The sequence below is a fragment of the Aythya ferina genome (genome assembly GCF_964211825.1).
Source record: "Aythya ferina genome assembly, chromosome: 3".
NCBI lineage: Eukaryota > Metazoa > Chordata > Aves > Anseriformes > Anatidae > Aythya > Aythya ferina.
In genome coordinates this window covers 4,389,951-4,417,895 of record NC_140298.1, presented here as the reverse complement: position 1 = coordinate 4,417,895, position 27,945 = coordinate 4,389,951, and the positions used below count along the sequence as shown (strand labels likewise).

Here is a 27,945-nt window from a genome sequence, read left to right as displayed (position 1 = left end):
AACTGCTGCTAAAGCAAGGTGTTTGTGTTTGTGCCAGCACTTGTTTTGTCACCATGGATACAAAAGTAATTAGCTTCAGTGAAATGCCAAACAATAAAATTGCACATAATTAAAAATAAAATCATCATTATGCTTTCTTAGCCTTAAGTAATCGCAATGGAAGTGTGGGAGCAGTTAAAGCAGAAGGGCATGAAAGTATTACAAGTTTAATCATGGGCACCATCTCTTTTGAACACCACATTCAGCCATGTTTATGTATTCTGTGATGTTATTACTAGAGCAAATCTAAAGCAGCCCTTTTTCTTCCCCTGCATGATTGCTCCCTGTATCCATGTTGGCCAGGTCCTCACAAGGTTATTCAGCAAACTACAGAATACAGATCCATGCACAAAATACCTCCTTGGAAGAGTAGTGAACAAGTAAGTAAAAAAGTAGGCTCGAGATATTTTTCAGTGACAGAAATTTCCTGATTGTGTTCACTGAACAGCATCATGTAGATATGTGCTATCATAGCCAGGTGAAAGGCTACATTAAGCTCAAGCTTGTACCAAAAGGTTGTTCTAGCAACCATGACACTTGACCACTGGATATATTTCAGTGATGGAATCTTATTCCACTAATGAAGATCTACTTTTAGACATTCCAAATCACAGTAAAAGTGAAACAGCATCAATATTTTCAGGGACCTCTGGTAGCAAGGTCAATGAAAAATCATGTAAGAACTTGAAGTATTAAACTCCACTCCTCATTATCTGTGGAAAGGCAGCCTAGAAGCTGAAGGATGTAGGCCATTAGCACACACAAACCCAATGCAAAAAAACAATTTAAGTTCAAGGTCACATACAGGTAGGCATAGAATTAAAACTACTGCTCAGATGCAGCTCGGTGATGTTTCCAATCTTCACAAGCTGCAATAGATGCTTAGCTGAGATGGTCTTAGTCAGAGGCTGCCATGAAAGATCCTTCCTTCAGTTCGGTAATTGTTTTCTGCCATCAACAGCCCAAGCTCAAAGAGAGGCATCGTAACAGTGCCCTCACCACCCATGTCTCATAATGGTCAACCCCTGAAAAGAGTGGAGATGATCATTTGTCTTCTACATTTCGTACCCAGGGAAAGAGAAGGATGAGCTGCTTTGTAATGCCAAACAAGCTGTGTAACAGGAAGAATACAACCTGAGGGGGCAGGGTGGGAATACAGAGATTTAGAAAATTGCCCCCTCCTTGACACCCCCCAAAGTAAAAAAAAAAAAGTCATTTCTGTAACTGACAGTCACTCAGAGAGGTGATAGTATCTAAAACACAACTAGAATGTATCAGCCCAGCCACCTGCTACGTCTCTGAGGAATGTTAAGTGCTGAACACACGGGACACAACAATGGGAAGCAGTGGGATGCACACTTGTACCACACCAGACTACAGATGACAGGCACCTATCGAGGGCTGTGCAGGCGTGTGCAGTCCTCCCCAAACCAAAGGCCAACTTTCAATATCAGGCACCACCTACCAAATTACCATCCAAAGCCCTTGCTACTTCCAGACAAGAGGAGATAGTGCGGTCCTGTGCAACTTGTGTCCCTTGATTTTGCTTTCAAACTGGCTGATGGTTTCATCATGATGCTCAGGGACAGGAAGAGAGAGCAACCTTAGGGACACAGCCATTCTGCGCTGCAACTTGACCTCAAGTCCGGACAAGCCTTTGGCTGGTTTGTGTTTGTTTTAAACTCATCTAGGGACAGCCAAGTGAGAATTCACCAGTATACGTTTTCCTGCTGTAAGATGAATAAAGTGCAGTCTCCCTTCCTAATTATGCCTAATTATAAAGAAATAGAGAAACTCTCTGGCTGCAATTCAGAACACAGTGGTACAGTTCAAAAAGATTAGATTTCACCAAGAATTAGCTGCAGAAGGAATGGCTTCAGTATTTGTCTATGTATGCTGCTATCTTGGACACCAAGAATACCTTAAGGCTTCACATTTGCCAAGTATGGAATGGGAAGTGCCAAAAGGAGCAAGGAACTTCACCTAATTGTTCAAGCAAGTATCGCATATAAAGGAGCAATTCTGCAATGTAATGTAGTATGTCTGTACACTCAACAAGAACATGAAGCAATGTTTAAAAAAAAAATCAATTCCCTTCTTGCAAAAATAAGCATCCTTTCAGTTACGTCAAATATGCTCATGTCTATTCACTTACCAGGGCAACTATACGTCCATATTTCTTTTAACATGTACTCTTTTTCTCTTGGAGGCATTACTGTGGCTAAATTTAATGTTCTGGCCCTTTCTCCAAGATTTCGAGCCATAATGTTCCCGTATTGCAGCCATACATATAGAGGACATGCATACAGCAAGTTCTAAAAGCAGAGTAATGAAAACTAATCCTATTCACAGATTTGTCAGACTGTTTAAAAGGTATTATTGGCACTGTGGCAGTGGGAAGCAAACTTAAATATGTTTTTAGCATAGCTTAGTTTGGCTTTTTGCATACTTGGGTCATGTGCAGGGCATCTCACTCAGGAACTTTTAATCCAGCTTCAAAACTCAATGCAGATAAAAAATACTTTCAAGTTCTCATAGATTTGGGACAGTTCAGCCTTCGTCCATATTCCGATGTTGACAGATAAAAAGCCTGTATCATGAAGCTGCAATTTAATCACAAATACACAAGCATGATTGACGTCATAAAAAAAATCATGTACTTATTTCTTGTAAGTATCCATAAAAAACACACACTTCTTAAATCAGTAACTTTTATTTCCATTAAACCAAGACAATCTTCAAAATTAATACAAGATAGAAATTCAAGGTGGTAGGCAAGGGGGGAAAAAAGACCGCATATCATGTATGCTATTGTTATATGCTCAAAAATATTTTTGAATATAACAATACTGGCACATAAAACTGGCTTTTTCCCCACAAAACAAAACCAGAAGGATTTTCCCTCCTTTTCTAGTCAGTAGTTCTAAGAAAACAACACACACACACATGCAGCCTGCAACTTTTATGGCAAAGTTTACTATTTGGAATAATCCTCTATCAGAAGCTACAGTATTGTAGCAAAACTCTTATTCTGTTAATTATTTTTTTTATTCAGTGGATTTTAAATACTTTCTCTTTCAGCATACAACAATCAGTCTTTCAATGTTTACTGTAACGGCCTAAAGCTGCAGTACTACTTGCAAGCAGACCTGAGGCATTAGTAAAGCCTTACTTACTTAAATACAGGTCAAAGCCACTGAAATGCACAGTTTTGCCCGTTAGTTTTATTTGGGCTCTGAATTTGCATTGGACAAAACACATAATAAACATTCATTTTTAATTTATTAAAAATCTTCCACATTGAAAGCAATATTTTCAAGTATTGCTATCATAGTCTTCTAATGCCTACTGAAAATTCTCAAGAAACAAGACAAACAAAAAAGGCTGAGTGGAGAGAAGAGTGCATTTCAATGATGATCTCCCTCTCCTTGTCCCACCCTGTCCTTCCCCCCAGGATCTTGCAGACTTAAAATTACACCAAACTCACTTTTTTTTTTCCTTTTTTTTTTTTTTTTTTTAAAACAGCTGTGGTCCAGAATAAACTTTCCCTGAGCGCTCTTTCTACCTGTTTCAAAAAAGTCAGAATGTGTTTACTTGAATTCAGCCATTATTATTGCCATTATTGCCATTTTCTTTGCTCATATATGAATTATTTTCTAGGCAACTTATTTCATTTTGGTAGCCCTAGATTTGACATATACACAAACTTGTATTCTATTGCTCCAAATACGGAACTTGAAAGTGCATCTGACTTCTAAACAGTGTTATTGAGGCAGGTTTCAGATAGAAACTAGACCCAAAATATCTATATGCACAAATTGTCCTAATGATTCCTCTCATTTGAAGGTGGCTAATTAATAACCTATCTGCTAGGTAATTTAGTGGTAAGGCAAAGAGACGGAACTGCTTTGCCTCCTAAGGTCTGGACATCAGAAGGGAACAAAACGTTGTATTGTGCAAGAGGAATCAGATATGATATGGAAATAAGAATGAATATCACATGCAAGTAAAGCAAGTGTTCCACATGCAAGATGAGATACTGCATCATCACAGTATTTCAATAATCTTCAGAGGTCTAGTCTCTACCTGATACCCACCTTCACATGAATGGGAATTGCGTGGCTATACAGAAGGAAGCCTCAGAACTGCATTAAACTGCTTAAACTAATCTAAGTCACAGCTACTGTATTGTCACTGACTTTAAATGCAAATCCCCAGAAGACTGACCTAAAACATACTATCAAATGCAACATAAATATACATATATATATTTTAGCAGTATTAACACTGCTGACTGTACTCAGAATTCAGTAGTCTTGCTTTTTCCTTTTTACTATTTCTATCATACCAAAAGAAATATTTGTCCTCCCCATAAATAAAGTTAAATAAGTTAACTTTGTATGTTTATAAAATATTTTCTATGCAACTCAACACAATAGCCTAAAAAGCAATTAAATTTAAATATAAGAAATAGTATATTTACAATTGAAATAAGTACAGACCTTATTGGACTTGCATTCATTTATCACACAAAATAATTTACAAAGTGAAAAGTAATAAATAAGTCACTGCTTATCAAGTCAAAGCTTTTGGAGATATGCATTCTCCGTATATCAAAGTGCCATATAGCTTCAGGAAGCAGTGAAGTATTCCAGCTACAGTTTTTCCATGAGTCCTTATGTTGGACGGCCTTGACCAAAACGGGATTTTGACCTGGATTAGGAGCACATAAGAAACATATGTGGGTTATTACAGCTCAAATTTCTGTTTGCTTATTATGAAGTAGCTCTCTGGTCAGTATTTATTTGAAGTTGTTTTCATGTTAGTGTGTTCTGAGAGAAGGAGGAAAAACATCTCACAGTTTGAGAAAGCTGCCTCTCTGCCAGTATACCTGCAGCTACAGTTCTTTGTTTGAATGCAGTTTGTAATGTTAAACTGTAACGCTATTCAAAGAACTGTAATGTCAAATAACTTCTTTTGCATCACTACGGGCACCTGCATTCTTTGGACAGAAATAAGACCTGCAAGAAATTCCTCTGATAAGATATTTGAAGCATCCAGCACATCTTTTAAAGTCTGTCAACAGCTTCATTATAAGGTTTAGCTTCAGAGACTCACCTGCTGACCAAGTTATGACCAGTTCTAGGCTCTAAAACCAGTTTGCCAGCACCTCACTTAATTTTTCTTTTATCCCTTTGAGGTGTAGACGACCAATATACAGTAATGAACTTTTTTTTTTTTAAATTATTGTTTTTGTTTTGTTTTTTTTTTGGAAGGAGGCCAGAGAATGGGCTAAAGAATCTTAACTAACAATTTTACACTTATATATATAATTTCAACAAAATGTATATTGAAAGAACAGTAAGTCTTCCAACATAAAAGCAGTTCTTCCAGCATAGGCACAAGAGTTTCACTCTCTTAGCTGTAGTTTACTTTGACAAAGGAAGCTTTCACATCATATATGGTTAACCTGCCAGAAGGGATGTTGATGCAAAAAAGTGTATGAAATGAAGCATGATTAATTTAAACAATTTCCACCCCCCCACAGCCTCCCCAGAGATCCCTGTTCTGCATTTTCATTTTATTGTAATATCTTACCTGGCATTCTTCTCAGCATTGATTTGTCGGGTACTGACATGTGCTGAGGCCTTTATCTGAGCTTCAAGTCTAGAATAAATACCTCCTGCATACTGGAACGCATAAAAAAAAAAAAAGTTGTGACATTATCTCAGTTTAATCAGTGACTTTTCATAAAAATCATTAATATTTAGGAGGACTTATGGCCTAATTTCTTTGCCACAACCGAGTACCAAAACCTTTTAAACCCATCCTGTTTTCCATATCCAGTTTTTAAAGGCAGTGAAGGTTAAAAATGATTATTTAACTGCTTTGCCAAAACAAGAAAACAACCAACCAACCAAAAAACAAAACCAAAAATCCTCCACCCATGCTTACAAGAAAATGAAAATCAATCAAATTCAGTGCTCCATGTTAGTAAATGAGAAGATAGTATTTTCAATTTTGTCACGTTTTTGTTACTAAGGATCACTTTAATTCTATAAACACAGGAAAAGACTTACTTCTTTGCTGTCTTTTGATTTGATTCGATCAAGGTCTCCCAGTCTCATTTTTATTAAGTGCCCTGTAATCTCAGACATTCTTCTCTGATCTGTCAGAAAAAGAATATTTAGAACAGGTTTTTCTTGCTGCTGAAGACAAAAACTACACACACTTCAGTGATATCCTATTTGCAAAAATAACACTCTTTCTTTTCAGCTCATACAAAAACCTCGAGCAACCAAAATTCTCGATCTTGATGAATAATCTAGCTTCAGTAGTATTCTTGGTAGATACCAGAATCAGCCTGAGGAATTACACTGAGATAAAGAAACTACAGAAAGGGTTTTGAGGCAGAGATTTTCAAAACAGCAGTAATGCACAAAAATCTCAGGAGATATTAAAAAAGGAGAATAAACAAATAACTTTCTAAGTATTTTTAGTCAGAAAGACTGGGAAGGAGATGCAAGTGAATGTTTATCTCTACTTATTTGCCCAGACAACAAATGGTACAGGGATGCAAGAAAAAATATTTGCATTCTTGCCAAGTCACCATATGACACCACATAACCTACAGAGATTACACGTGAGAAACTACAAAACATAAAGCACCCTAACATACACTTGGAATATTTTTTTCTTTTTCTCCTGCAAACTTGGAACTCTTTTCCAATATTTTTAGTCAGAAGTCTCAACGCTGCCCATTTATTTTTCAGCCTTTGTGCAAGACTACAATTTAGTTTTACATGGTGGATTTTATTTCAATTTTCCTGCTACAGAGATTTTTCTGCTGTAGAATATATGAGATTGCTAATAAACACCAATCAAATCCTGAAGAAATATTTTTAGGAGTTCCTAGCTGTATGAATATTTTTGTACAGTTTGGAAGAATCTGAGATTGCTGTGTAGTTTGGATAGAGGTGATTACTAACAGCTAGCCTAGTTGAAGTGTGTTCTCTTCCAAATGAGGAAGAACTATGAAAAAAACAAACAACCCTTATAGCTGAGATTAAATTCAACCTAAAGCTCTCTAAATTGTCATATTTCAAGAAAATTAGCCATTTCTTATATGAAAGAATAATTTTCTTTGCATAATATTAAGATTACAAAAGCTAGACTCATGCAAGAACGGACCATCTTCTCTTTGAGCATCTTGATTGAATCTTAGTGACCTGGAGGCATCCCATTTGTTCTGCTGCATACTCACACTGATTAGAAAAGAAAGATGCACAGAATGTTATCAGTAACAGTTTACAGAAAGCAACGTACTACAGTAAGTTCTCAAGGACTTTGAGAACTACTTACATGAAAGGAGATGCATCTCGGGAACTTGACTATCAAAGAAATAAAGATACATTAAGTATATTTTAACATCATGTCCAAGACTTAAGTAAAATCCTCATTATTCAACTCAGAGAGGCTGACTTCACAGCTCTGATTTTACCTTCTCAGATGCCTTCTCCTTTTTCTGAATACTAGGTGAAGAAAGCACTTTCTTTGGGTGCTTGTAGAATTTCTTTAATTTCTCCTTTCTCCCTGCTAATTGAAAAAATAAAAATAAAAATCTACTGACTGACACAATCACAGATATTTGGAATTTCACAGCTATGCAGCTACAAAAGGACTTTTCTCCCCTATTCCTTTACAGGGAAAGTAAACAAACAGGTAATTTTCTCTTTCTTTGTCAGTGTTATGGACATGGTAATACACACAGATTACTCAAATGCTTTTCCATTAGAAGCGTGCATTATTTGAACACGTATTTGAAATAAACAGTAATGACACATAACTGCACAAGTTTTCTCTTGTAAATTAAAAAGTAAGTACACATACAAACTGCATCTCTGACCATATTACATTAATCAACAAACTGAGTGATATCAGACAAAACAACTTAGAAGTCAAACTACAAATCTTCATGCAATTTTTTTTTTTAAATAAATTAAATGAACTTGTACACTCCTATTCTTTCAAGTTAAGACAAAAATAAAAATGAAGTGCCTCAGATCAAGTGGCTCATTATTAATGTGGAAAGGAAAAGCTGTTGTTTTTTGTTTTTTTTTTTTTGGCTTTCCACATTCCTAAACCCCTTATCGTAATTAAAACAACAACAAAAAAAATGAAAATCATTTTAGCTTATACAGAGCTTATCTTTAATGCAGACAAAGTTCTAGCCACACCCACTAGTCCTTTCATAATGTCATATAATCAGAACAGTATTAAAAAACAAAGGCATGTAGGAAGTATAGCTATGTAGCCACTGCATTTTTTCCAACATTTATCTAGGCAAAACTTCAAAACAGTCATTTGATAGTCCTTCCTGCAAAATATGCCCTTGATCAACTTCGAGGACATCTAGAATGTGAGTAGTTGCAACTTCCCTTGTTTGCCAATATTTTTGATGACAATTAGCAATAGGGTAATTTATACCTAAACAAAGAAAAACTAGAAATAAAATTGAAATAATATTTTTACTTAAAAAATTCCTAATGTTTAGAGCTCCTATACAGAAGAATTCTGCTGTCTTGAGTCTTTATTTCTAAAATTCCAGAGAGGTTGAATATACACACTATTGTTATACCTGGTTTCCTGCATACTTCTTCTTCATCCCCCACTTCATCCTCAGTGATCTCTGAGCCAGTGGTATACTCCTCTTCTTCAGATAACAATGACTGCTGTTTCTAAAAGTGCCACAGATTATAGGCGAGGCTTGATTCCTAATTAATGATACATCAAATCTGTCCCAGAGGAGTTGTTTTCAAATCTAACTCCACATCTTAGTGATGTAACTACGTGCAAAGTTAAATTGTTCTCAAATGTTGAGAAAGTAATTTCAGATCTTTGCTTAGAATGTTTTGGCAAATGTTTTTATTATATTTCTCCCAAGTGGTCAAACATTCTAAGAAGTTTCGCAGAGAGGCTGTGGTCTCTCCATCTTCAGAGATAACCAATATTTGACTGGGTATGGGCAAAGTGGTAAAGCTTTGAAGTTGAGTCTAACTTTAAAGTCGGCCCTGGTTTGCGAGTGAGATGAAATATCTAAGATGACCACTAAAAATCTCTTCCCAGCCTGTATCATTGCATGATTCTGCATTTAGCATCCAAAATATTGTTGGATATATTATTTCTATTTAATAAGAAAATTAAAGCTTTGATGGCAAATATCTGAGATAGCCATGTAGCCATAAAATATAGTAAAATACAAGATTTCTTAGGGTTTTACTGAGGGTTGCTGTAGCCTGAAACTGCTGAGATACTCAGTAATTAAGTAACAGAGCATGCATGTTGCAGCACACTACGAATACATCATTTGGATACGTACATCTCAGACAAACCAAAGAGACAGGCACTAAAAACTCTGTTTTTGAAGATTTACATTTCTGTCTGCCTAATGACCTACTAGGCTGCTGATCTATTGCTATCATTTATAAGAATTTTAAAAGGAAATGTTAATTTTTATTCAGGCTAACGTAGCACTTCACACTCCACTCCACATTACCACAAAAGAAAATAAGACTTTTGTCTAAATTAGTAAGAAAATAAGATTAAAAAAAAGCAAAGCTAGTTTTCTGCCATGGCAGAAGTGCAAATGCCTGAAAATGTGAACAAAACATTTTACTAACCAGTTGTAAAGTCCAGTTCTTCAGAGAAAGAAACTGTAGTCACAAAAAGAAGAGACATAAGTTAAAGAATTAATTATGATTAGAAGGAAAAAAAAATAAGTGAGTAGAATCCCAAAAACAACATGCTAAAAGTAACAGCAATCTACCTTGGTAGCTCCTGGAAAATCTACTTTCATTTTTAGCTTTACATTTTGGTGGAATAACTAATAGTTTACAACTTGTTTGTCCAATTAATCAATTAAACACTGTGAATTCAGAGTCATGTTTCAATTCACCTAACCTTAGCTTAAAAATATTTATCTGTGTATGTAATACGAAAACAACAGTCCAGGGCTGGGTGGCTGTTATGCACCAGATCATTACGGAGTTAAGATTTTAAAGTTTCCTGCATTTGTTGCTGGAGAGCTACTGACACTGTTTGAACTTCTTATGCTATCAGCAGCATCATGCTACCAACAGGATCATTGAGTTACCAGAAGTTCCATAATGGGTGCAGATCTTCAAAAACTTATCTTTGCATGAAAGATCTCTTTAAAAGAGAGGTAGTACTATAAACAGTCTACACAAATTTGGCATTGAAAGTATCTCTTTTGATCTGACACAGAAACATAAATGAATCATAGCTCTGAAAAGTACTATGTACTGGGAAGTAAATGCCTTGGAAATAAACAAACAAGCAAACAAACAAAAAAACATATAATTGTACTTCATTTATATGGATTTATAAAAGCCACAGGGACATATGTACCCAGATATGCGTCAGTAGACAAATGAAGGTGGCAATAAATAAACTTTGCCACCAGATGTATTGTAGAATATGACTGGTTCCTTAAATACCATTGGGTTATAAACAGGCTGCAAAGCTCAGACACCCAGGGAATTACTTCTGCTTTACAGAAATATTTCTGGCAGAGTTGGTAAATGTTTCACTTTTTAATCAACTCGGCATTTTATACCTTCACTAGCCTATGCTATCCTGCAGTGCTCAGTGGTGCACCTTTTCCTCTATCAATGTATTTTATTTATTTATTAAGGTTATTTAATTAATTCTTCAAAGTACCCTTGTAAGGCTCTTCATTATTGGAAAGACTGGGGAAAAAACATTAGCAGTCACTCACAGCATTGACTTCTCCAGTTTTGGGGCCCCACGGTGTATTTGGCTCTACGAGTACGTCACATTCAATGCCTTTTTCATCACAGAGCCCAATGCCAGAGTCACTTACAGAAACACATGAAACAGAACTATATTATTTTTCTATTTCACAACTTAGAACCAGTCTCTCTGTACTCATCAAAAGAAAAACGCTCCCAGACCACCCACATAATATTTTGCTAACAATCCATTAAAATATGAATAAAGATAGGAATGAATGGTTATGGAGATTGAATGACTACACATCTACTTGAAACGTAAAAGGCAACAGTATTTGTTCTTCCCTTTCCAATTAAGTTATCTTTAGAAAGTGCCCTGTCACCCATGTAAAAACAGGGAGATTAAATTCAACATGAACACACGAAGCGTTCAAGGCTAAGATATCAGTAACAATGCAGTGTTCTTACCTATTCTCATCCTTAGTGAAAGGAACAACAATAACGTCTCTATGATGGAGCAAATCATTCAGTATTTTAGTAGTCTGAGATGATAAAGCATCCTCATCTTCATTTCCTGAGGGCGAGCCGACCATGTGATCCCTCACTTGACAGCCCTGTGATACATACACATCAGAGGAATGAGTTAATGGGAAGAACTGATTTTGGTAAATACAATAAAAAAATTAGCTTTCTAAAAACATTTTGTCTGTAAACTCAGAAGTTTTCTCAGGATGTAAACCATACAGATGACGTTTTAATTCTAGAGGTGACATTGATTCTGCTCTTGCTAAAGTTAACAAACCTCTAGAAGCAGAGATTCTGAGAAGTAAAGCAGAGTTCACTATGTAGGAAAAACAATATTTAGAGAACTGTTTCATTTTCAATTTTAGCATTAAACATAGTCAAATGTATAAAGACAAAAGGGAACAGATGGATATCCCTTGCTTGCACTACACATGCTGTTATAGAAATGGAAAGAAATAAAAAAAAAAAAAGCCTTTCTGGGATTACTGCAGTGCCCTCTCCTCCAGACCCATGCTCCACCCTGCCAGCCAGGGAATGCTGCTATCCTTGGATGGTTCTCAGATCAAGACACTAAAACAGGACGGAGACTGATTTCAGGGGTCAGTCCTCATCCTACCCTGCAGCAAGTCTGCAGGATACCGCAACAATTTACAGTCCTTATTTTGGAAAAGATCTATTTTTGTAACATATTCCACATTCCTCCCCCTTTGTTATGCTGTTTTAAAAGTGAGCTAGTATTTAAGTACCTTTGGGAGGGTAGTAGGATCAAATCGAAGCACTTTTTGGTTACAACAGGGATATACTCCTGTCCCAGTTGAGCCCAGAGCACTTGCTACACCTGGATAAAGAACTGGCTGTGGATGGTACTGGCAATGGGAGAATTCGGTACACAGGAAACACTACATCAGAATAAAAAGAGACATAATGAGAGATAAGGTTACTTATGGAAGTGAATTTTGCACTATAAGGAATGCATATCAAACTTTATTGCCACGTCCCAAAATGCAAACACTCAATAACCCATAGGAAGACTATTTCACTCACTAAAACCTGAGCAGCCAGAGAATAAACATTTTAATTTAGTCTTGTTTTGCATTTAGTGGCCAGAACAAAAGGAAAAGGGAAAATGATGGAAAAAATAGTACTTGAAAGTCAAGAACCACAGCATGTTACTTCCACAATGCAAACAATCATCTCTCCTACTCAAAATAAATAAATAAATAAATACATAAATAAATAAATCACTGGAAGCCAGTTGGTGACAAAACCAACAGGCCAAAGGGAAGGAAGGAATATATTTTCTGACCTGTTTTGATCTCTGCCTCACTCCCAAACCTCACCCACAATAAACCAGCTACCAAACAAGTGAAAATGAAAATAGACTAACTTGATTACATCTTGAGCAGGTCAACCAATTGACAGTCCCCCAGAGACGCCAATAAACATCACGCCAAGATTTTAATTCTTCATGAAGGCCAATTAAGTACTCATGGACTTCCCAGGTTTTATCTCTGAAAAAGCAGAATGTCAGGTTGTACACAAAGTCAATAAAACTGTTTTGATCAAGCCACAAGAAAGGTGAATTGGAGAAGGAGCAGAACACCACATCTTCCACTGGTGGAAATCCTACAGAAAAGTTCAGGACAGGAAGGATGATGAATTTAATGAATCATTAAATTCAGACCATGATAGAAACATGTGCGTTCTTTCACAACATCCTAAGCATACTAACAACAAAGAATTACAGCTTGCTTCCTCTCAAGCTCCACATATTGCAAATATATAAGATAAGATAAATATTGAGCCCTTGGAAATCAGGAGAACCATGAAACAAAAGAAAAACAATAGTAGAAGGAATTGAAATATGCACATGCAAACAAGTTCAATGAAATTGCCATTTTCTTACATAGAGTAATAATGTTGTGCAACAGAAGCAAAGTCCTGTCACTCTACTTTATTTGATTTAAAAGCCAGAGTATATATACTTCTAGGCACCTGCAATGCAACAGCGATTAGTCAGTCAGTAATTAAAGCTTGACAACAGGAAACTTTTTTTTGTTTGTTTTTTATGAACACCTGTGTCTGAGACTTCTGGTCTTAAAAATAGCGCACATTACAGCCTTTGTTCCTTCCAAGTGATAAAATGACAAACACCTCTTCATAATTCAAAAGAGAATACACAACCGGCACTGGCGCATGTTATCCTCAGAAGGAGCAGATACTGTTTTCCCACAATTTTAAGCCTGTCCTGAGCTATTTTTTACTATATGTACATCTGACCTAGACTAACAAAGCAGTGGTTCCAACTGGGAATTAGCTCTAGGTACCACTGGAAGACCAATACATATAAAACTAATTTTAAATCGTTAAAGAGAGGTTTGTATTAGATCATAAGCCTGAATTTATCAGTGGCCAACACCACCTCATCTAAGGAATAATAAAAGGATTCTGTGTAGAGAAGCAGTTGCAAGTACTACAATAATTAGAACTTAAATAATTCTCTGAATAACTTTAAAAATCTGTATTTTTTAATAATACAACTACAAACTGCATATCAGCTACATAGTGCGTGTGTCGATCTGCTTGAGGGTAGGAAAGCTCTGCAGGAGGATCTGGATAGGCTGCACCGATGGGCTGAGGTCAACTGCATGAAGTTTAACAAGGCCAAGTGCCGGGTCCTGCACCTGGGGCGCAATAACCCCAAGCAGAGCTACAGGCTGGGAGAGGAATGGTTGGAAAGCTGCCAGGCAGAGAAGGACCTGGGAGTGATGGTGGACAGTCGGCTGAATATGAGCCAGCAGTGTGCTCAGGTGGCCAAGAAGGCCAACGGCATCCTGGCTTGTATTAGGAACAGCGTGACCAGCAGGGCTAGGGAGGTGATCGTCCCCCTGTACTCAGCTCTGGTGAGGCCGCACCTCGAGTACTGTGTTCAGTTTTGGGCCCCTCGCTACAAGAAGGACATGGAGGTGCTTGAGCGGGTGCAGAGAAGGGCGACGAAGCTGGTGAGGGGCCTGGAGAACAAGTCCTACGAGGAGCGGCTGAGGGAGCTGGGCTTGTTCAGCCTGGAGAAGAGGAGGCTCAGGGGCGACCTTATTGCTCTTTATACGTACATTAAAGGAGGCTGTAGCGAGGTGGGGGTTGGTCTGTTCTCCCACGTGCCTGGTGACAGGACGAGGGGGAATGGGCTTAAGTTGCGCCAGGGGAGTTTTAGGTTAGATGTTAGGAAGAACTTCTTCACTGAAAGGGTTGTGAGGCACTGGAACAGGCTGCCCAGGGAAGTGGTGGAGTCACCATCCCTGGAAGTCTTCAAAAGACGCTTAGATGTAGAGCTTAGGGATATGGTTTAGTGGGGACTGTTAGCGTTAGGTCAGAGGTTGGACTCGATGATCTTGAGGTCTCTTCCAACCTAGAAAATTCTGTGATTCTGTGATAGTCAGCTTCGATAACACAGTTAATGAATTTTAAGTGGCTAATCACCAATGATTTTAATATGTCAGGACAGGATAACAGATTCAGTTCTGTTTAGACTGGTAGGTAGAACTTAATCAAAACCTTGTGGAAGGTAACACTAGATGAATGCATTTTCTTGGGAGCTGACACTGAACCACATTTTGCTTGTTCTGAATCGAATAGGGATATGGTTTAGTGGGGATTGTTAGCATTAGGTAGAGGTTGGACTCGATGATCTTGAGGTCTCTTCCAACCTAGAAATTCTGTGATTCTGTGTGATTCTGTGAATAGATACGTTGAGAAAGGCCTCTCATTATTAACTTCCCACTGTCTTCCTTAAAGGGGGTATGTGAGGAGGAAGGGAAAACTGCAGCACGTTGTGCACTGACATTCATTAAGAAGAGAATCCAACTGTTCACAAACATGGCTCAAAGAGACAGAAGTCAATTAAACATTTGTGTCAAATGAACAAGGCACAGATGCAGAACAGGTCCTGGAAGTTCCTTGGACAAATACTTTAGAACAGAAGAACAACTGGCAATGTTTATTTATAATAGTTTTGAAGCAGGCTGGTTATTTGATTTGACAGTATAAAGTCAGCCTAGAATATAATCTTCAACATTCCTTTGCTTGCAGAGATGGAGCTACCATTCCATAATGAGCCCTGTAGTAAAGCAGCCTTTAATTCAATTTGTCAAATCAGCTCCATATATCTTAAAAACAATTAGCTGAAACAATTAACTGAGTATTTTCTGTGTAAAGCAGTACATCCCAAAATAGCCGTCCCAGTAATCACGCCTGGAGTTTTTCCATATTGCAGCAGCTGCACTGATGAATGAATTTCAGATCATCATACTCTCCCTCAACTCTTTCCCTCCCCTCCCAGTACTGCAAAAATTTAAACAATTCACTGTTCTATATGTATCCTTCATTTCATTTTGCAATGCAAGTATCTGATAATTCCTAAACATGTAGCGTTTTGTAAAATCACACAACATCATTTAGCGGAAGGAAAAAAAAACATATATATTCACTACCTTATATGTACAAAGACAATATTCCCATGTTGATCTATGTTGATTTTTCCTGGGACACATGGAATTCTTCTTTCAGTTTCTTTAGTTAGCAGCTTTTTACATAAACAGCATCTAGATTTAAAAATAAAAATAGAAGACAAAATATTGGATTAAGAGCAGTTATAGGGACTGCCCTTGCAATTGAATTAGTAACAAAAAAAAAAAAAAGACCACACCTGTATAATGTTGCAGCACTTCCCCGAGAATCTGGATTTACGTACTCTGGATCGAATAGTCTCTCAATCTTCTTGCAGAACAGTTTACTATTAACGACAGCAACACAGCTTACCCATTAGAAAAAAATGTTTTATGTATACTGAGACTAAGAGTTATATTCTAACGATTTGCAAAAGTCGCTGTGTTTCTTTCAGAATCCAGCTTTTAATGTGATTTTGCTTTAAAATAATCTGTTTAGATAATTGGTTCCTGGCCTAGTCATCTCTAGTCATCATTTTTATTATGATGTGAAGAAAGAGATCCCTTAAATTTTTCCCCCTCTATTATATTGTTCGACAATTTAAGCTGCCAGCTTCTACCCTGCCTAGAATGCCATCATCCCTATTGATTAAAAGAAGTTTCAACTTCATTCTTCCTTTTCTGTCAGTCTGCCTTCCAATAACTCCAATAACTGACCCTTCTCTTGATACTGACTAAGCCAGAGTCCTTCTGTATGCTTTCTAAAATAGTACTCAATCACAACTCTTCAGGATTCCAGCCACCCTAAATTTTATGTCCAAACAACATAGTTCACAGATTGCTGAAAACAAACTGTAAGAATTAGAAGCGTGTCATGTCATGGTTCCTCACCCTAATCCTGGCTTTCACATGCGAATTCATGAATAATTCGTCCATGTCACACTCCTAGTGGGACCTTTGTCTTCAGCTTGCCTCATATAAAAACCTCTCCTTTTGCTTGTAATTTTAATAAAAAATTCTGAAGTCACTTCATCATGTTCTATGATGAAGATATGTTATATGAGAATATAAATTGCATATACATGATTCCAAACTTCACAGTGTGTCATATAATGATCCAAAAAATGATCCAAAAGCCCTATAGCACTTCAGTAATGTATTACAGGGCAAAAAGTTACCTTTTGAATTTATCTCTCTTGTCCTTCAGCTCTTCCACTTCATTGTGCGTGAAGAGATCAGCAATATTTGTGACAAGGTTAACATTGATACAATTCATATTACATGGTGTGGCTACAATAGCATTCATATTTTTGTGGCAATAATGAATACATTTTTCTACCTAGGAAAAACAGAAACATTAAAAGTAATTTTAAAGAATTCTAAACAAAGCAATCTCAAAAGATGCGCTAATTACTTCAAACTGTTGTAGGTTTTTGTTTGGTTCTTGTTTTTTTTTTTTTTTTTTGTTTTGTTTCATTTTTTAGAAAGCATCTAGTGTTTTAGAAAACTATTTCAGTTCTACCCAAAAACAAAAAGCAAGTCTCAGATTTGTTTAAAAGAGACTACGAATTAACTTGACTGAGTCCATTTGTGTTCTCCTCCAAAAGGTTTCTACAGGAATCTGGAAAACAACTCCACAAACGTTTTGACTTCAGTAAGCAGTACCTCGCAATGGCTTGCAAAAGAGAACCATTATACATCAGCATCACCTGGATCTCAGTATTAAACAGCTAAATTTGCTATGGACGCCCTAATGACAGAACTTGACAAACATTTTAACAAACAAGTCAATAGGCAGAGCTGAAGGAGAACCAGATCCTAAGCTATGGAAGTTTTTTTGTGTAAGGACACAAAATAGGAGGTATTCACTGATTTAGTAATCTTTTTAATAAAACCTGTCAAAGACAGATTCTGACATTACTTGAATCAGTCATCGGAAGACAAATCCAGGATTTCACTATAACATTTAGAAATAACTTCCTCTGTACGTTTTCTGCGTCCCTATTGAGATTCTGCAAATTTTAGATTACTGCCTTGAATAAGAAAAGTGGCAAAATCTTTAAAAGGCCCTCATTGCATCTGTCATCAGCTGTTTACATAACAGCAGAAGTACAACAAACAAGTTGTTAGACACAGACTAACTGTACTCTTATGGCACAGAATCCTTTCTTAATACTTACTAATGAATCCATCTTCAAAAACTCAGAAGAAATAAGAATTGATATGACATTTGCTGGTTCTAGAAGGCAAAAAGAAAGTTTTTTTTCCATTAATTCTTCTGGTAATTTCACATTGCATCCCTCCCGCTACACATTTCATATCTGTTTTAAATATTATTTTTTAGAACAATCAACTCATTATTCCACCTTCTAGTATGCAAAGTCTTGGTTTATTATCTAGGTGGCCAGAGCACAACAATCTGGAATTTATAAAGACTGGAACAAGTGCCTTCACAGGAATACAGTGACTAAACCATTACAAGCAAGATAAACGTCCATCGCTAGCCACCATACTCAGATGAAGTTTTGCTCAATGTAACCTCTGCTTTTCAAGCTTTAACACTATTCTAGCTTTGTTTATATTTACAAATAATAGATTAAATAGATCAGATAAGTCATAGATATAATCACAGATTAAAAACTTGCCTCAAACTTATAAAGGAAAAGTTCTTCTGCTGTTGTATCAGATTGCATTGATATTTTAGAAAGTATTGCACCTGTACAGATAGGGAGCAGAAGGGAAACAAACCAAAACCTAATACAATTGTCACTGTTCTATAACTACCACTCTATTCTTGTTCAGAAGATGTCTGAAGAACCTTAATTAAAACCACCAGATCCCAAACTGTCAGACCTTTTTCACTGTTTAAGCTATCCTCGAAAATGCCAGTGTTAAGGAATCAGAGACGTCTGCTATAATGATCAATGAATCTTCTGTTGTAACACTTTTCTAACAAATGAAAAACGTTAGTACAGAAATAGGAGACGAGCTGAACTGTAGCAAAAACTTTAACCTTCCATTAGTACAGACCATAACAAACCTGCAACAAATGCTCTACACATTGTTTTTTACCTAGAGTGGGCATTTCATTAGCTTCACAATCTTTGGTGTTCCTTTTAACATATCTTATCAACCAGTCAAAGATGTGAACATCACAGTGCACAGAAATGTCCACCTCCTCCCAGCGCTGGGCATCCACTGACAGATATTCAGCAAAGTATTTCATTTCCGATATCAAAAGGTCTCGAGGACAAACAAAATCTTCTTTGAGGTTTTTTGCTTCATCACACACATGTATCACCATGTTTGGCCTCAAAGGAAAGCAAGCCACAAAACAAATTAGGACCATACGTACACATAAGGACCAATTAGAATGATAAAACTCCAAGACTTCATCTCCAAATCACAAGCACACATTGCAAAACTGATGTCTCTAACAGATTTTTATTAACAGAAGCAAAACAAATTGCAGTTATTAAATATTAATGCAGAGTACTGTCAGACACCTGGTGAAAAACACAAATGCACATCCTCTGACAAGATCACTGCCATTTACCATTTCAAGGACTGGAGAAAAAAGATTGAGCTGAAGCCTCTGATTTTTGTCTCCAATTTGTTATGGGGTACTACCTGAATTACATAAAGAACTTATTTGTTCTCCCTTTTTTATTTTCTTGAAAAGATAGGCATAAACATATGCCTACCTTACTGAAGCACAGAAGGACAGTAAGAACATACAACAGCAATTTTCATCAGTGGAAATTAAAACTCTTTTGACTATGTCTTAAGTAAAAGCTAGAATCAGTAAACACTGTCTCCACAGAAAAATCTCTAACCTTACGCTTGAATCAAACATGTTTTTCTAGGCGTACTTGCTTGGTACAGAAAACACGTGATGTGCATGGCTATTTGAGTTAGTAGTAAAATCACTCACTTGCACTTTTCATTTACAGTTTTATTTTCCTTCTTCCGCATGAACAGAACAAACCTATGTTCACTGATTTTTTTTAATATATATTTAATGTTATTAAGCATCAGTCTTGACTTACTCCTTTTTAAAATCAGGCTCTGGTTCCCATTCTCACCACAGCAGCGATCAGTCATTCAGAGGAACACTATGGGCAGATTCCTACATAAGCTATCCCTACTGCACATTTGAAGTTCTCAAACCAACATCTAACATTTCTGTTGCAAGAGAAGGTTACAAAATTTCTTATAGCATTTATTAGGATGTTCCTAGCTGTGTTCTTTGTGATAGAAGAATTGTGAGAGAACTTTAGACATCTTTCTGTCAGCTCTGTAAACCCCTAGGTAACAAACGCAAAGATCTTCTTACCCTTGGCTTTCATCAGTGTTTTCTCCACTGTTATGCACAGGACCTTTCTCAGATTCTGACGAACAATTCCTTGCAGAGGTTGTGCTGGGCCTTCCTTAAGTGTAAGGAAAAAAAGGCTGCATTAGATCAAAAATGCCTGACCTTTTCCTTTTTGTTATCTCGAAGCACGGCTGTCGTAACAGAGCAATGTTACGTAACCAGCAATAGATTTGTGCTACCATAAGGGCTGCTAGATAAGCCAACTTCCTGCCCTGAATGCCATAAACAGCAACGTAGATCAGCAACATTGCTGGGTTGCCCAGACACTTGGCTGGAAACCCAAATCAATCCTGTCTGAATAGAGAGCAATGAGATTCGTGCAAAGTCTTCAGCATTTGTTTCTGAGCATAGAATCCAGCCTTCAGCTCTCCTCATCTGCTTTGTGGGATGTGGGTCTTAAGACTCTGCCACATCAAAACTTCTGTTTTCATGCAGCTTTGCTGCCAGGATATAACTACTTGAGATTAACTCCACCTCTTAAACACATTTTTTTTAGCTCTGAAAATAAGCTGCTTCCAAACTAACTCACAGAAATCTTTATAGATGTGTTTTTGCTAAGTTTTTTAAGTGTGTGGCTTTAAGAAGCCAACTGCCCAAAGCTATGCTCCTAAAATGCAGACCAAATCCTTCTCATCCTAGAACTCCATCATGCAGCTCATTTCAGGTATAAAGGACAGCTGAACTTTAATTCAGATAGGTTTTTGTCACAAACACACTAAAAGCAGTGGAACGTGCACACAAAACCTGGTGAAGGCCAGAAGCTCTAGATGTCAAACCCACTGGGTCCTGGATCAAGGGTTAAGACAACACCAGCATTCAGACATTGAGTAACTGTTCCTACTGTGATGAACGGATCCCCACTCTCAGATTTCTAGGGAACGGGCTCCAGAAGCACCTTCTCTCTCTCTTGTACAGTGGAAGAGGCTGTACTCTTCCAAAAATACCTGAAATAGACCTTCTCATCTTGTGGCTACGTTACAATAGCAGAGTGACAGCAGAAATGATCTGGAAACTCTGTATAGTTCAGAACACAGCAGTTATGCCTGTCAGGAAAGCAGTTATCACATCAAAGGCCAAAGAAACAAAACTTTCTCCAAAGATACAGCCTAAGGTCTTGCTTGGCCAAGCCTCAGTAAGGCCATAGTTGAAGAAATGCAGTTAATAAAACAGGAACGTTTACTGGACAGACCCTAGGAGAACCTTGGAAAGGCCTGAGTCAGCCACAGCCCTCAGTGCAGCCATTCCACAGCCAAGGCAGGAGTCCTAAATTTTGAATGCAAGGTAAGGTAAATGTTTTAAAGGCAAGGCCTGTGGAAAAAATGACATAGAAGAGTTCTGTCTGCAAATATTAAGAAATGTATTTTGGCCACACGGAAGTTATTTACCGAAGAAAAGGAAATAACTCTGACAAGAATATGCAACAGAGCCAAACTAACAGAGCTTTACCACACATTTCCTATGTTTTTTTCTTCTTTCAGCAAAGATGTTTCAAATTCTGAACGCTAGTAACAGATACCTTGAGTAAAACTGTCTTGTGTGCTTGTTTACTGCCATAATACTTATTTAGAAGGACTTAGCAGCAGTTTGCTTTAAAATTAGCTAATAATAAGTAAGTTTTCACACCTCGAATAAAAGCATAATCCAACTCAAAACAAATTTGATTACTTTTTCGTGTCTACAAACAAATCCAAACAGGCCCCAAATTTTTCATCTTAAAAAAGGTGCAGATATGAGTAAATACACTAGGAAGCAATTGATGAAAAAACATAAATTTACAAAGAGACTTTTTTCAAATCCTTAATTCTGAAATATACTAGTACCTCACAAATGTTAAGAGGGTGAGTTCACTACAAGCCTGTGAGAAAAAGATTAATTACCCTAATTTAATATTAGCTAGTTACATATAAACAGAGTAAAATATTTATCCAAAGTCACACAGGAAACATGTTAGAAAACAGAAATCATCTCATGCTAGGATCTTATAGTAGGAAACATTGGGGTACTGTATTAATACTTATTACATGTATTAAAGTGTTAAAAAGAAAACATGCAGTAATTGTGTAAAGAGCTCTGTGAGCAGAGTTAGCTTGTTAACTGCCTACTGGGAAGCTACTAATCTTCTAAGTAGCCACCCGTGGGTGCAAGAAGTATTTATTCCACATAATGCATTTAACAAGTACAAAATTGAAAGCTGATGAAAGCATTTTTGGTCTACCTACTCCATATACAGTTTCCATGTCATTGCGAGATAAATTAAAAACGTTTTATTCATTCTGCAGCAAAGGTCAAAGAGCTGTTTTTCTCCTGCAAAAACAAGTGACCAGAAAGCTGCAACAGTGAAAGATGCCGTAACAAAGAACATTTTAACACTTCACTGTCTTCTAAATTTGCACCACAGAAATGGTTTACTCATTACTGCAATGAAGCAAATTTGTCATGCAACACATTTGCCAAATCCTACGAGGTGCTGAAAACATCTCAGAGTATAATGAAATCCAGAGGATAACTATCATACAGTTAATTAAAACTCCACATAGTAGAGGTACTTAAGGAGATATTTAATTTTATTTCAATCACTACACAACTACTAGGGTTGGTCCTGTTCTGTCAAAGCATTCCTGGGACACATCATTGACTTAAGGCACATTGTATGTTGCTGCAAGACTATCCAGCATCAAAAAGTGACTAGAATATGCTCCCAGCTCCTGCGTAGCTTTCTTGCCACCAAACAATTGGCAAGTTTGCTGGGAGAGGAAAGTCTGACCTTGAGGGATCATCATCTCAGTTTTCCACACCTTTTCTGCACACAGCTTTCATGTTATTCAAATAACACAGCTTATTGTGTTTGCAAGCAGTTGTAGGTTTAACAACGCCAACACGGGATACAAAACAGAAGAGTAATTCCTCTCCTTACCAAAAATGCTGAACAGAAGGATCTAGCATACAGATTTATGCACTCCTGCATATCGTGCCCTTTGAAAGGGCAAATTATCAAAAATACCCAAACAAATTAACACTGCCTCGACACAAACTGTAAGAGACTTCACGTATGTATTATGCGTATGCTTAACTCTTCTCTTGCAAAGGCAAAAAGTTCTGTTCCTGGGTGGTCTCACCACTCCAGACAGAAAAGCATGCACATTCGGATCATAACAAAAGGCAATATATTTCAGAAGGACTAAAAACATACCAGTTATTGTAATGGAATCCTGCCCAATAGCAGGCTCCTGAAACTCTGTCTGTGTATTGAGCAAGGAGGATTTGATGTACGTGGCTAAAGTTTCCACAGGATTCCCACCAGCAGCCATCAGGGGATTATACTGGTTGTCAACGGGTGAACTTCCACTGCTTTTTAGTTCATCAAACCTTTTTGCACACTGTCACAAGATTAAATGATAGGACAATGAAGCAGTAGCTTTCAGTACATTTTTAATAACTATAATTTGAGGCAGATATTGCATTTCATATTTGCCATGAACAGTTTGATCATGCTGATATTAGACTTATAACGCCTCCTACTTCGTGGTATCAGAAAAGCACATAAGCACACAATAAAATTTGCCATAATTAAACAGTAACAATAAAGTTAGGTGGAACCTGTTTCAACCTTTACATCCTTAAGGCCTGTGATTTTAAACCAGATCTTCAAAAGTGAAGTTGAAGGAGAGTTTAAAGTCTCTTTTTGTAGCTAGTCCTTCTGCCACAAATGCTGTCAAATACAAGTGGCTATAATTGCTTCATAATTATTACTCTTTCCCTTTATGATTTCCACTCTGACTGGACACATGGAACTGGCGATTTCCTCTGCACTGTTATCAACTCTCCACTCCTTGTTTTTATGAACAAGGAAGTCTTCCCATTTTGTAATTCTGTAACTCACAAGGACAGCGATGGGTTTGGTTCTGCAGAATCCTGTGCACGGGTAACTTACACATACCTGTAAGTCTGCTTAATTCCACAGGCAACTCTCCTGTGACACAACTCTTCAGGCCAGATATGTACTAATTAATCACATTATCTTAGTTAACATAGGGAGAGATGTCACTAAGATTTTTGTAATTATTTTGTTTGCTTAAGGTGCATAGGACTGCCTGCAAATTGAAAGCTAAATGGGAGACACCCTCCTGCCCCCTAGTGCTTTGCTGAACACTTGAAAGGCAGAAACCTTCCACACAAGCTTCTACTCCCAATCGTTCACTTTGACATTCTAAATAGAAGGTTACAGTGATGCCCACGAGCAATGCTCCAAATGTCAGCTGACACATTTGATTAAGTTTATAAGAAAGTAAAGACTGTTGGCTTGTTTTTTTCTAGCTTCACTGAATCACAAGGGCAAAAGACACTTTACTCTTTTAACTCACTTTCCCTCATAACTCAAAAAAAAAAAAAATCAGTTTTATTTAAAAATAAAGAAAACAATTTCACATGGAAATTCAGCAGCCCGAAGAGATTAAGTATAGAGAGGTACTAGGTTCTTCCAAATCCTATTCCAACCAAAGAAAGAATAGTCCACATCACATAGGACCAAGGAAGAAAGGCAATTGCTCTCCTTCACAGTAAGATCTGTAACTCTTATTTCCTTAGAGTTAGAATATCATTCACAGAAAATTATCAGGTGTGCTAGTAAGGCCACGAGAAGCTACAGGAGGGTAGTAGGTACTGCCATCCTTTCCATTAAAATAATCTTATTTTGAAACATCATTGTTGTTTGTGTTTTTTTTTCTTCTAAATCTGTTTTCAGTTTTTACTTTCCATTGATTTTTATTCTGTATCAGTTTTAATATAAAATATAAATATAAAATAAAATACGGACTCTATATCTTAATTCCAATGTTCAAGTTTTGTAGAAACAAAAATATTTTTTCTATCTACTGCACATTCAACATTTTCAGTTCTTGTAATTATATATTACTTTAAAAAAAAAAAAAACAACTTAACTTCAATTCCCCTCCCTCCCCAAAGTTTTCTTCTTCATAAAGTACTACTTAGAGTAGACAGATACTTGTATTAGTAAACTCACCTCTTTGGATGTATATCCTGGAACGAGCCTTGCCACGCTGTCCCAGTTGATAGGCTGGGGAACACCGATTAGGGAGCACAGAATCATATCCAAAACCATTTGATTATTGTCATAGGGAAAATTATTGTTTTCTGAAAATCCACGACTCATCTTTGGCTGCTTAAGCCTAGAAAAGAAAAAGTTGTTAGCGAGTCTGCCTGCATTGTTTGCCAAAGCTTAATCTAAGTCACCCACAACTCTCCCCAAGTTCCAATGGGAAATGTTTGCCACAGCACTACAGGCACGTCCTAATGCTCTCAGGTTTGTGTTTCATATTTTCACATTCAAATTCTTTGGGGGGAAGGAGCACACGTGCAAAACATATCAAACCCAGCTCAACTGCAGCAGGAATTACCTTTGAATTGCTTCATCACAGAGGAACGGAAAAATTGCACATAAAATTGTAGAGTATTAAGAAAAAAAAGGGGAGAAAGGGGTGAGGAGAGGCTGTGAACTGTAGCTCCAAGCGGGACATGCTTCTGGAAGTGACACTATTACCATGATTACCAACATATTACCATGATTATTACCAATTTTTTCTCACAAATTACCACAGAGCAGTAAACTGAAGGCTTTGAGAGTTGTTGGTATTTGATTGTTTGGGGGGTACACTACCACAGCCACCTCCTCCTTCTGCAGCTTTGAAAGGGACCCATCCTGTGTCTGCTTCCACGGGGGATGCACACCGCTGAGCCCTCCGATACGAAGCAGGACCGCCTGCAATTCTGGAATAAACAGCCAAAGCTACAGGGGGGGCTCCTAAATTTAAGTTTATTTGCACTTAAATACATTTTTCTGTTCTCCAAACTTTCTACTTCCATCTCTTCTTGTTCTGCCTATTTGTTTTATAAACCAGACTCCCGCTGTAGAGGGAATTATATGGGGAACTCAGGGAAATCAATAAAGCCTCAAAGCACAACACGGGGCTGTCTCTCAGCTCTCATCCTGAGCACCTCAGTTTTGAGTTGTCCTGAAACATTCAGGACACCCAGCTGGGATTATCAGGGCTGAGCAACCTCATTCCTCCAGTTTCAAGTTGAGCACTGGACCAAACACCAGTACAAAGCGTATAAAGTCAATAGTGAATGCTTTACAAATGCAGTCCTCCCAGTTTGAAGGAAAAAACAAACAAATATCTTTATTTAGTTATTTAAATGCATGCTATGTATAGTACCAGGGAGCAGAGTAAAAGTTCAAAGCGCTGTCCTAGCATACACAGGGAGAAAACTGCTGGCATTAATCAGGGCTTCCATACTCAACTAGCACCCAGCCAGAGAGCTTAATAAGGACTCTGGAAGCACTGTAGACCTTTTCTGAAGCACCTTACCCAGATCACATAAATAAGAGGACCTACAAGTCACATGCAGAAATTTGACTTTTGTTGTAGAAAGCAAGGACTATAAGGAATTTCAGGGAAAATACACCTGGATCATAGCAGATTTAACTAATTGCTTATTACCAGAAGACTACTACAGGTAGGTATTTCTTTTGCATCACTTTCCATGCAACTAAGAGACAATTAAAACATAAAAAATAGCACTGATTTTGCTTCTGATTGAAGAAATCACTCCAGCATTTTTTTTAGTTTATTAGTAGAAATAGAATTCAGAATAGCAGCTAACTGTAAGCTTTCATCCTCTCAAAAGAACAGCTATATGAAACCATCAGGAGAAAAAAAAAAAAAAGAGAGAACATGCTAAAATAATACTTAGGCTTCAGGTATTTGTGAGATTTAAACACAACAAACAAAACACAGAAGAGGGCACCAGGTTAAAGAGCTTCATTTTAGGAAGACGAGCCAATCTGATAAAAGTCATAGCACTTCAGCAATCCCATCTAAATGAAATCTTTTGCAAAGCATGCCAAATAGCCAGTTTTTAAGCACAAAGGTCCTTCCCAGACAGGATGGGCCCAATCTTTCCAGCAAAGATAGATGCCATTTTGAGGTAAAGGTAGATGAGTGCCTACGTTCATTGAGCCCTTACACTCATCCTGACTGAAGTGCCAAGTGGTGGCAACGTGGGAATTTGGTGATGGAAACTTGTCTAGTGAGTTATATATATATATATATAACACAGATAGCAGCGTTAGTTGCAATTAAGGCACTAAATATGTATACCTGCTGTTCTGGGAAGGAATGACCAGGTAAGGACGGCTCAGCACCAGTGGAAAACCTGTGTGGGTATAAGATACGCAGCCCAGCTCCTGTGCTGCCTGATATGCGAGGTGCAGCCGGTTTAAAGCAGGCTTAGCTGAGGTGAGAAGTGACGGAGCGCTGGGATCCTCACAAAACACACCTGGTGAGAGAAAAATTACTGGTAACGCCGCACGTTCCCTAAGCCACCGCTCTGACCACCGTGTGATTGTATCAGATAATCAAAGGAAGAAGCGCAGCTCCCCTGTAAGAGAGCTTACACTTTAAAGGAGACAACGCAGCAGGCTTCGAGCCTCGCGCTATAAAAGATTTAATCAAAGATTTAATCAAAGATTTAACTCGAATCGGCCACCGCGGACGCTGAGGCGCTGTGGCAGGCGCCGAGCCCGCCAGCCCCGCCTCACAGCGCGCACCCACCTGTGCCGGGCGGCACAAGACGCACCCCAGGAGCCGCCAGGAGCCGCGTGCTGCCGCCCTTCCCCCGGCCGGGCCGTGCCGTGCCGCGGGGTGCCCGCGGGGTGCCCGCGCAGCCCGTCACGGAGCCGCCTCCCCGCAGCCGCCCGCTGCGGAGCGGCCCC

General features: G+C 37.8%; 1 protein-coding gene across 4 annotated transcripts; it reads right to left on the bottom strand.

The window, feature by feature from the left end:
• Positions 1–2,736: 2,736 nt before the first annotated feature.
• Positions 2,737–27,945, bottom strand: SANBR (SANT and BTB domain regulator of CSR). Of its 4 annotated transcripts, XM_084515631.1 has the most exons (22): positions 27,785–27,945; positions 27,332–27,509; positions 25,174–25,339; positions 23,344–23,530; positions 20,115–20,208; positions 18,851–19,089; positions 17,959–18,017; positions 16,957–17,117; positions 16,039–16,125; positions 15,824–15,934; positions 12,724–12,847; positions 12,083–12,235; positions 11,280–11,425; positions 10,838–10,937; positions 9,720–9,752; positions 8,678–8,777; positions 7,541–7,635; positions 7,402–7,430; positions 7,231–7,304; positions 6,120–6,208; positions 5,638–5,729; positions 2,737–4,752 (listed from the first exon to the last, which is right to left on the bottom strand). In XM_084515631.1, the coding sequence occupies exons 3-22, from the start codon at positions 25,321–25,323 to the stop codon at positions 4,716–4,718; spliced, it is 2,160 nt and encodes a 719-aa protein (XP_084371757.1). In that variant the 5' UTR covers positions 25,324–25,339; positions 27,332–27,509; positions 27,785–27,945; the 3' UTR covers positions 2,737–4,715. The 4 variants fall into 4 exon arrangements, with proteins under 4 accessions (XP_084371757.1, XP_084371759.1, XP_084371758.1 ...); XM_084515633.1 differs by lacking the exons at positions 23,344–23,530; positions 27,332–27,509; positions 27,785–27,945 and having other exon boundaries at positions 20,115–20,204; positions 25,174–25,312; XM_084515632.1 differs by lacking the exons at positions 23,344–23,530; positions 27,332–27,509; positions 27,785–27,945 and having other exon boundaries at positions 25,174–25,305.